This window comes from Pristiophorus japonicus, chromosome 30, assembly GCF_044704955.1.
Source record: "Pristiophorus japonicus isolate sPriJap1 chromosome 30, sPriJap1.hap1, whole genome shotgun sequence".
Classification (NCBI taxonomy): domain Eukaryota; kingdom Metazoa; phylum Chordata; class Chondrichthyes; family Pristiophoridae; genus Pristiophorus; species Pristiophorus japonicus.
In genome coordinates this window covers 9,172,103-9,182,301 of record NC_092006.1, presented here as the reverse complement: position 1 = coordinate 9,182,301, position 10,199 = coordinate 9,172,103, and the positions used below count along the sequence as shown (strand labels likewise).

Genomic DNA, 10,199 nt, shown 5'->3' with positions numbered 1-10,199 from the left:
GATCCCGGGGCCATTATTGGAAGAAGAGCAGGGGGAGTTCTCCCCGGTGTCCTGGGGCCAATATTTATCCCTCAACCAACATCACTAAAACAGATGATCTGGGTCATTATCACATCGCTGTGTGTGGGAGCTTGCTGTGCGCAAGTTGGCTGCCGCGTTTCCCACAGTACAACAGTGACAATTCTTCAAAGAGTACTTCATTGGCTGTAAAGCGCTTTGACACCTTCAGTAGTCATGAAAGGCGCTATATAAATGCAAGTGTTTCTTTTCTTTAAGTTTAAAAAAAAAGTTTTTAAAGGAATATAAGATTCAAACTTCGTGGAGACAGTTTTCAAATAAATTTTAAAAAGGACTAAGAGCCTAAAATAAAAACCTTTTGTATTTTTTTAAACTTTATGAACAAAAAAAGACTTTGTCTTTTTAAAACAATTCAACAAAAATAAAACCTTTTTGTCTTTTTAAAACAATTTGTTGACAAAAATAACTTTATTTTTAAAACGATTTAACAAAAATAAAAACATTTTGTCTTGTTAAACAAATTAACAAAAATGAAAACTTTTTGTCTGTTTTAAAACAATTTATTAACAAAAATAAAAACGTTTTGACTTTTTAAAACAATTTAAGAACAAAAATTAAAACATTTTGTCTTTTATCAAACAATTTACTAACACAAATAAAAACTTTTTGTCCATTTAAAACAATTTATGATCAAAAGTCAAAACTTTTTGTCTATTTGGAAACAATTTATGAACAAAAGTCAAAACTTTTTTTTTAAAACAATTTATGAACAAAAGTCAAAACCTTTTGTCTTTTTAAAACAATTTATGAACAAAAGTCAAAACTTTTTATCTTTTTTAAAACAATTTATGAACAAAAATAAAAACGTTTTGTCCATTTAAAACAATTTATGAACAAAAGTCAAAACTTTTTGTCTTTTTGAAACAATTTATTAACAAAAATAAAAACGTTTTGATTTTTTAAAACAATTAACCAAAATAAAAACGTTTTGACTTTTATTAAACAAGTTAGGAAAAAAAATTAAAACATTTTGTCTTTTATCAAATTATTAACACAAATAAAAACTTTTTGTCCACTTAAAACAAAAGTCAAAGCTTTAAAAACAACTTGTTGACATGAAATAAACTTTTTCACAGTGAGGGACAAAATTGTGCAACTTTCCAGGCCCCGCCCCCATCCCCGGAGAGGGGCGGGACAGACGTGAGGTGTCGATCAAGAGCAAGCACGATAACTATTGGCCGAGGTGCTGGGACGGGCGTGCTGCGATTGGCTGGAGGCCACGTCGGTCAAAGGGGGGGAAAGCCCCGCCCCCCGGCTCTGTCTCTCGGGGAAGGCGAAGTCTCGGCCGCGCCGCCATTTTGTGGAAGGGCTTTTTTTTTGGAATTATTTTTGCGGCCTCGGCGCTGGGTGACCGGGAGAGCCCGGGAGAGAGGGAGAGAGACGCCGGGGGCGTCCACCCGACTCCCCTGCCAGCGACCAGTACCCGGCCGATGTGTCGGCCCAGCCCCGGCGGAGGACAGGCCGCCGCCCACTGACCCATGGCCGCTGCTGTCAACACAGGTGAGCGGGCGCGCCTTGAAAATCGAGGCCCAGGCTGCAGCCCCGGCGAGTAGGCCGCAAGAGCGCCTTTGTCGGGGAGGCTGATTCTTTACATTAAAATTCCGCCCAATTACTGCTTCAAATGTCATTAATAACCTTTTGGGCGCTGTTTTTGGTCAATTTTGCTCCCCCTCTCCATTAGAAATTCCTATGTCAACATTTTACAATGGGGATTTCCTATGTAAACCTGTCACGCTGCAATTCCGTCCTCCTACCAGTGGAGGCGTTTGGTCAATTTTGTCCCTCTCCATTAGAAATTCCTATGTCAACATGTTACAATGGGGATTTCCTATGTAAACCTGTCACGCTGCAGTCCGGCCTCCCACAAGTGGAGGCGCTGTGTGTGGGGAGTTTTTCTTTGAGGGGGGGGGGCTCCACCCAAGATTAGAACATAAGAAATAGCCACATACAATGCTAATTTATTAAAATTCTGCCCAATTACTGCTTCAAATGCCATTTTAATGAAATTAATAACCTTTGGGGGATGTTTTTGGTTAATTTTGACCCCTTCCTCCATTAGAAATTCCTATGTCAACATTTTACAATGCGAATTTCCTATGTAAACTGGTCACGCGACAATTCCATCCTCCCACCAGTGGAGGCACTGTGTGTGGGGAGTTTTTCTTTGGGGGGAGCTCCACCCAAGATTAGAAGATAAGAAATAGCCACATACAATGTTAATTTATTACAATTCTGCCCAATTACTGCTTCAAATGCCATTTTAATGAAATTAATAACCTTTGGGGGGGGGGGGCGGTTTGGTCAATTTTGCCCACCCCCTCTCCATTAGAAATTGCTATGTCAACATTTTGCAATAGGGATTTCCTATGTAAACCTGTCACACTACAATTCCGTCCTCCCACCAGTGGAGGCGCTGTGTGGGGAGTTTTTCTTTGGGGGGGAGCTCCACCCAAGATTAGAACATGAGAACATAAGAAATAGAAGCCACATACAATGCTAATTTATTAAAATTCTGCCCAATTACTGCTTCAAATATTTTAATTAAATTAATAACCTTTGGGGGTGTTTTTGATCAATTTTGCCCCCCCCCCATTAGAAATTCCTATGTCAACATTTTGCAATGGGGATTTCCTATGTAAACTTGTCATGCTGCAATTCCCTCCTCCTACCAGTGGAGGTGCTGTGGGTGGGGGCTCCACCCAAACCGGCATTGCTGTGTGACTTGTTTACGTGGCTCGTTGCTATTCTGAATTTGTATATTTGCATTGAAAACAAGTTCTTCCCCCCGCCAGTGCCGCTGCAAGAGTGCGTGAGAGCGCCTTGGGGTGCAACTTGTCACGCTGTAATTCAGTCCTCACACCAGTGGAGGCGCTGTGTGTGTGGCATTTTTTTTTGTGGGGGCTCCACCCAAGATTGAGTGAGAACGCCCTGTTGGGGAGCCAAATACAATGCTAATTTATTAAAATTCCACCCAATTACTGCTTCAAATGTAAGTTTCATGAAATTAAGAAGCCTTGGGGGTTTTTTGGGGCAGGTCTGTTTGATGGGTCAATTTTGTGACAATTTTGCTTCACCCCCTCCATTATAAATTCCTATGTCAACATTTTACAATGGGGATTTCCTATGTAAACCTGTCACAATTCTGTCCTCCCACCAGTGGAGGTGCTGTGAGTGGGGGGAGGCTCCACCCAAGCTGGCATTGCAGTGTGACCTGTTTTTGTGGCTCGTTGCCATTATAAATTTGAAATAAAGACTAATTTAGGCTGACACTCCAGTGCAGTGCCGAGGGAGTGCTGCACTGTCGGAGGTGCCGTCTTTCAGATGAGACGTTAAACCAAGGCCCCGTCTACTCTCTCGGGTGGACGTAAACGATCCTATGGCCACTGTTTCGAAGAAGAGCAGGAGGAGTTCTCCCCGGTGTCCTGGCCAATATTTATCCCGATGCCAACATAACAATAAAAACATGATCTAGTCATTATCACATTGCTGTGTGTGGGAGCTTGCTGTGCGCAAATTGGCTGCCACATTTCCTACACTATGACGACACTTCAGAAATTGGCTTGTACTGTGTGTGATTTAGTATATGATTTTTGCTGTCGATGTTGATGACAAGGGTTGGAAGTTTGCAGGAGGCAGTGTTCGATCTGCATTGTTTTTAAGCGCCCCTGTAGTTGCTATGGTAATGGTGGCAAGGCCAATGTATGATTGGTCTTTAGGCCAGTCGGTGATCGCAGCAGCGCCGCCAAGGTAACCCATGTCTCATTGAATGCCGGTTAGTTCATCTGCATTCGGCAAAGCATAATACTCGGCTTGTCGGAGAGCATTACATCCCGGGCTCCGTCAGTCCGTCTTCAAATAACTTCGTCTCGTTCCCGCAGGGAGATGCCAGCCGTCTGTAAAGTTGTATCAAAAAAAAAGACATCATTTATATAGCACCTTTCACCACCTCAGGCTTTCCCAAAGCGCTTTATAGCCAATCAAGTGTGGTCACTGTTGTAGTGTAGGACACCGGAGAGAACTCCCCCTGTTCTTCTTCCAGTGAGATCTTTTACGTCCACCTGAGAGGGGGCAGACGGGGCCTCGGTTTAATGTCTCATCCCGAAAGACGGCACCTCCGACAGTGCGGCGCTCCCTCAGCGCTGCCTAGCGCACGCACACATCGCCCAGTGTGGGCTGGGCCCGTGCTGCCCCTGGGGCTCTTCTGGGCCCCGTGCCCTCGTTCGCCGCACCTCCGCCCCCAATCTCTCGCCGCTCCTCCGCCACAATCCCTCGCCGCTCCTCCGCCACAAAAAGTGTTAGTACCTCACCCCCCTCAACCAACCGATTTTTACCAAGAAGAATGTTCCCCCTAATCCTTTGTGGGCTGGCGAGATTTAGCGCAGGAAAAGACAGTCTTGGGCAGCGCAGGACTGGCAGAGAGCTAACTTTGAGGGAAGGTGGATTGACCAGCTATTTCTCTCCCCCCCTCTAATGATCGACTTGCTCTCACGCTTTCAGTTTTTGTTTCCCAAGTCGCAGAAATGGCTTCCGAGATCGGAGGACCGCTGGGGGTGTCGGTGACTGGCAACGCTGGAGCACTGGATCAGCCTCAGTCCGGTGGCAGCATTGTGTCCCGAGCACCGAAGAGACGCCCAGGGTAAGGATGCTTCGACTTGTTGGCCGATATTTAGAAGGGGCAGCTGTGACCGAGATATCCGGGAGTGTGTTCCAGGCTGGAATCTAATCGAGAGGTTCAGGGGGGTTTATATATAGAATAACAGATACCCCGGGAGTGTGTTCCAGGCTGGAATCTAATCGAGAGGTTCGGGGGCTTTATATCTACAATAACAGATACCCGAGAGTGAGTTACAGACTGGAATCTAATCGAGAGGTTCAGGGGGGTTTATATATAGAATAACAGATACCCGGGAGTGTGTTCCAGGCTGGAATCTAATCGAGGGGTTCGGGGGCTTTATATCTACAATAACAGATACCCGAGAGTGAGTTACAGACTGGAATCTAATCGAGGGATTCGGGGGCTTTATATATAGAATAACGGATACCCGGGAGTGTGTTCCAGGCTGGAATCTAATCGAGGAGTTCGGGGGCTTTATATCTACAATAACAGATACCCGGGAGTGAGTTACAGACTGGAATCTAATCGAGAGGTTCGGGGGGGTTTATATATAGAATAACGGATATCCGGGAGTGTGTTCCAGGCTGGAATCTAATCGAGGGGTTCGGGGGGTTTATATATAGAATAACAGATACCCGGGAGTGAGTTACAGGCTGGAATCTAATCGAGGGGTTCGGGGGGTTTATATATAGAATAACAGATACCCGGGAGTGTGTTCCAGGCTGGAATCTAATCGAGGGGTTCTAGGGGTTTATATATAGAATAACAGATACCCGGGAGTGAGTTACAGGCTGGAATCTAATCGAGGGGTTCGGGGGTTTATATATAGAATAACGGATACCCGGGAGTGAGTTACAGGCTGGAATCTAATCGAGGGGTTCGGGTGGTTTATATATAGAATAACAGATACCCGGGAGTGAGTTACAGGCTGGAATCTAATCGAGGGGTTCGGGGGTTTATATATACAATAACGGATACCCGGGAGTGAGTTACAGGCTGGAATCTAATCGAGAGGTTCTGGGGGGTTTATATATAGAATAACAGATGCCCGGGAGTGTGTTCCAGGCTGGAATCTAATCGAGAGGTTCTGGGGGGTTTATATATAGAATAACAGATACCCGGGAGTGTGTTCCAGGCTGGAATCTAATCGAGAGGTTCTGGGGGGTTTATATATAGAATAACAGATACCCGGGAGTGTGTTCCAGGCTGGAATCTAATCGAGAGGTTCTGGGGGGTTTATATATAGAATAACAGATACCCGGGAGTGTGTTCCAGGCTGGAATCTAATCGAGAGGTTCTGGGGGGTTTATATATAGAATAACAGATACCCGGGAGTGAGTTACAGGCTGGAATCTAATCGGGGTGTTTGGGGGGTTTATATGTAGAATAACAGATACCTGGGAGTGAGTTACATGCTGGAATCTAATCGAGGGGTTCGTGGGGTTTATATATAGAATAACAGATACCCGGGAGTGAGTTACAGGCTGGAATCTAATCGAGGGGCTTGTGGGGTTTATATATAGAATAACGGAGACCTGGGAGTGAGTTACAGGCTGGAATCTAATCGAGGGGTTCAGGGGGTTTATAAATAGAATAACAGATACCTGGGAGTGAGTTATAGGCTGGAATCTAATCGAGGGGTTCAGGGGGTTTATAAATAGAATAACAGATACCTGGGAGTGAGTTATAGGCTGGAATCTAATCGAGGGGTTCGGGGGGTTTATATATAGAATAACAGATACCCGGGAGTGAGTTACAGGCTGGAATCTAATTGAGGGGTTCAGGGGGGGTTTATATATAGAATAATGGATACCCAGAAGTAATTTCTAGATAACCTGTGCTTTGCAGAGGGCATTCTTTATACATTTCTGTGAGGTGCGCAATGCTTTACTAACTATTTCTTCATTCCCCTTTTCGAGACTCGATTTTGATGATGGTGACGACGATGATGGAGAAGGCTGTAGCAAGTTCCCAAGGTCTGTATAATTCTGCTTCTATTTATTGATGTATCAAATTGCCCATGTTCACTTGATGAGTTCTCATAACCAAGGTGGCGACTTGAGTGAGGGAGACTTCAAAAACGTGCTACCTGACAGCCTGCAACTGCACCGTGATAATTGACATAGCAAAATTGAATGGTAAATGTTGACATAGCAAATTATAATGGTAACTGTTGACTGAAAAACTTGACTGAAAAATGCCACAAGAGCGGGTCAGAGGCTGGGTATTCTGCGACGAGTGTCTCACCTCCTGACTCCCCAAAGCCTTTCCCACCATCTACAAGGCACAAGTCAGGAGTGTGATGGAACACTCTCCACTTGCCTGGATGAGTTCCAGCTCCAACTCGAGAAGCTCGACACCATCCAGGACAAAGCAGCCCGCTCGATCAGCACGCTACCCACCACCTTCAACACTCACTCCCTCCACCACCGGCGCCCCCTGGCTGCAGTGTGCACCGTCTACAAGATGCACTGCAGCAACTCGCCAAGGCTTCTTCCAAACCCGCGACCTCTACCCCCTAGAAGGACAAGGGCAGCAGGCGCATGGTAACACCACCACCTCCACGTTCCCCTCCCAGTCACACACCATCCTGACTTGGAAATATATCGGCCGTTCCTTCATCGTCGCTGGGTCACAATCCTGGAACTCCCTCCCTAACAGCACTGTGGGAGCACCTTCACCACACGGACTGCAGCGGTTCAAGAACGCGGCTCACCACCACCTTCTCCAGGGGCAATTAGAGATGGGCAATAAATGTCGGCCTTGCCAGCCATGCCCGCATCACGGGAAGGTATATATAAAAAATACAGGAAGCGAGGATTATGGATTGTGATTGTCATGTGTAAAATGTATAGCTAAGAGTTCCATTGGATAATCTGCAGAGGTACGCGAGGTTAACTTTTGATCTTTCCATCCAGATGTGATGACGACCAAGGACCCAATGACAAAGAGAGATTTGCGAGGTAACCGCTCCTTACTGACGAAACTCCCACTTGCCATTCATTGAAAGAAAGAACTTCTATAGCGCCTTTCACATCCTCTGGACGTCCCAAAGCGCTTCACAGCCAATGAAGTACTTTTTTTGAAATGCAGTTACTGTTGTATTGTGGGAAACACGGCAGCTCAATTTGCGCACAGCAAGCTCCCACACACAGCAATGTGATAATGACCCGGATCATCTGTTTTAGTGATGTTGGTTGAGGGATAAATATTGGCCCCAGGACACCGGGGAGAACTCCCCCTGCTCTTCTTCCAATAGTGGCCCCGGGATCTTTTACATCCACCCGAGAGGGCAGACGGGGCCTCGGTTTAACGTCTCATCCGAAAGACGGCACCTCCGACAGTGCGGCGCTCCCTCATCACCGCCCCACCAACAGTGCGGCGCTCCCTCAGTACCGCCCTTCCGACAGTGCGGCGCTCCCTCACTAGTGCCCCTCCGACAATGCGGTGTTCCCTCAGTACCGCCCCTCCCACAGTGCGGCGCTCCGTCAGTACTGCCCCTCTGACAATGCGGCGCTCCCTCAGTACCGCCCCTCCCACAGTGCGGCGCTCCCTCACAACCGTCCCTCCGACAGTGCGGCGCTCCCTCACAACCGTCCCTCCGACAGTGCGGCGCTCCCTCATCACCGCCCCTCCAACAGTGCGGCGCTCCCTCAGTACCGCCCTTCCGACAGTGCGGCGCTCCCTCAGTACCCCTCCGACAGTGCGGCGCTCCCTCAGTACTGCCCCTCCGACAGTGCGGCGCTCCCTCAGCACCGCCCCTCTGACTGCGCAGTGCGGCGCTCCCTCAGTACTGCCCCTCCCACAGTGCGGTGCTCCCTCAGCACTGCCCCTCCGACTGTGCGGCGCTCCCTCAGCACTGCCCCTCCGACAGTGCGGTGCTCCCTCAGCACTGCACTGGGAATGTCGGCCTGGATTATGTGCTCAACTCTCTGGAGTGGGACTCGAACCCACGACCTTCTGACTCAGACGAGAGTGCTGAGCCACAGCTGACACTAGTCGGTGTCCTATTGGAAAGCGATGTTGAAATTACATGACGACTTGTAGCCTGCGAGATAGCTTCACTGCTGGTTACTGAGTTCGTCGATGTCAGTCAGAAACTTGCCCAAATGTCTCTGCAGCAGGGAGTGGAGAAGTCGGGTGACGCCCCCAGCCCTGCTCGCGATCGACACCCCATTGGATGGTGACGGGGATTTGGCTCAGCAGTGGGGGATACTAATTCCTCATGCTTTCTCCACCCCTCCCCCTCTCTCTCCCCCCCCCTCTCTCTCCCCCTCCCTCTCTCCCCCCTCCCTCTCTCCCCCTCCTCTCTCCCCCCCCTCCCTCCCCCCTCTCCCTCTTCCCCCTCCTCCTCTCCCCCCCTCCCTCTCCCCCTTCCTCTCTTCCCCCCTCCCTCTCTCCCCCCTCCCTCTCTCCCCCCCTCCTCTCTCCCCCCCTCCCCTCTCTCCCCCCCCTCCCTCTCTCCCCCCCCCTCCCTCTCTCCCCCCCCCTCCCTCTCTCCCCCCCCTCCCTCTCTCCCCCCCTCCCTCCTCCTCCCTCCCCCCCTCCCTCTCTCCCCCCCTCCCTCTCTCCCCCTCCTCCTCCCCTCCCTCTCTCCCCCCCCTCCCTCTCTCCCCCCCCTCCCTCTCTCCCCCCCCTCCTCCCTCTCTTCCCCCCCTCCCCTCTTCCCCCCTCCCTCTCCTTCCCCCCCTCCCTCTCTCCCCCCCTCCCTCTCTTCCCCCCCTCCCTCTCTTCCCCCCCTCCCTCTCTTCCCCCCTCCCTCTCTTCCCCCCCCCCTCCCTCTCTTCCCCCCCTCCCTCTCTTCCCCCCCCTCCCTCTCTTCCCCCCCCTCCCTCTCTTCCCCCCCCCTCCCTCTCTTACCCCCCCTCCCTCTTTCCCCCCCTCCCTCTCTTCCCCCCCCTCCCTCTCTTCCCCCCCTCCCTCTCTTCCCCCCCCTCCCTCTCTTCCCCCCCCTCCCTCTCTTCCCCCCCCCCGTCTCTCTCCCCCCCCGTCTCTCTCCCCCCCCGTCTCTCTCCCCCCCCGTCTCTCTCCCCCCCCGTCTCTCTCCCCCCCCCGTCTCTCTTCCCCCCCCCCCGTCTCTCCCCCCCATCTCTCTCCCCCCCCCCCGTCTCTCTCCCCCCCCGTCTCCCTCGTTCCCCCGCCCCTCCCTCGTTCCCCCGCCCCTCCCTCGTTCCCCCGCCCCTCCCTCGGTACCCCGCCCCTCCCTCGTTCCCCCGCCCCTCCCTCGTTCCCCCGCCCCTCCCTCGTTCCCCCGCCCCTCCCTCGTTCCCCCGCCCCTCCCTCGTTCCCCCGCCCCTCCCTCGTTCCCCCGCCCCTCCCTCGTTCCCCCGCCCCTCCCTCGTTCCCCCGCCCCTCCCTCGTTCCCCCGCCCCTCCCTCGTTCCCCCGCCCCTCCCTCGTTCCCCCGCCCCTCCCTCGTTCCCCCGCCCCTCCCTCGTTCCCCCGCCCCTCCCTCGTTCCCCCGCCCCTCCCTCGTTCCCCCCGCCCCTCCCTCGTTCCCCCGCCCC

The 10,199-nt window shown here is 50.9% G+C and overlaps 1 protein-coding gene across 3 annotated transcripts in view; it reads left to right on the top strand.

Annotated features, from left to right (window-relative positions):
- The first annotated feature begins 1,328 nt into the window (after nucleotides 1-1,328).
- The window catches only part of LOC139240200 (aryl hydrocarbon receptor nuclear translocator-like), a 50,944-nt gene continuing 42,073 nt past the window's right edge, over nucleotides 1,329-10,199 (top strand). The window contains exons 1-4 of one of the 3 annotated variants that reach the window (XM_070868646.1): nucleotides 1,329-1,578; nucleotides 4,597-4,714; nucleotides 6,613-6,669; nucleotides 7,612-7,656. In XM_070868646.1, coding sequence (XP_070724747.1) covers nucleotides 1,557-1,578; nucleotides 4,597-4,714; nucleotides 6,613-6,669; nucleotides 7,612-7,656 — 242 coding nt within the window. In that variant the 5' untranslated portion in view covers nucleotides 1,329-1,556. Of the gene's footprint in view, nucleotides 1,579-4,575; nucleotides 4,715-6,612; nucleotides 6,670-7,611; nucleotides 7,657-10,199 lie in introns of all 3 variants that reach the window. The other 2 variants (XM_070868645.1, XM_070868644.1) reach the window with 2 other exon arrangements.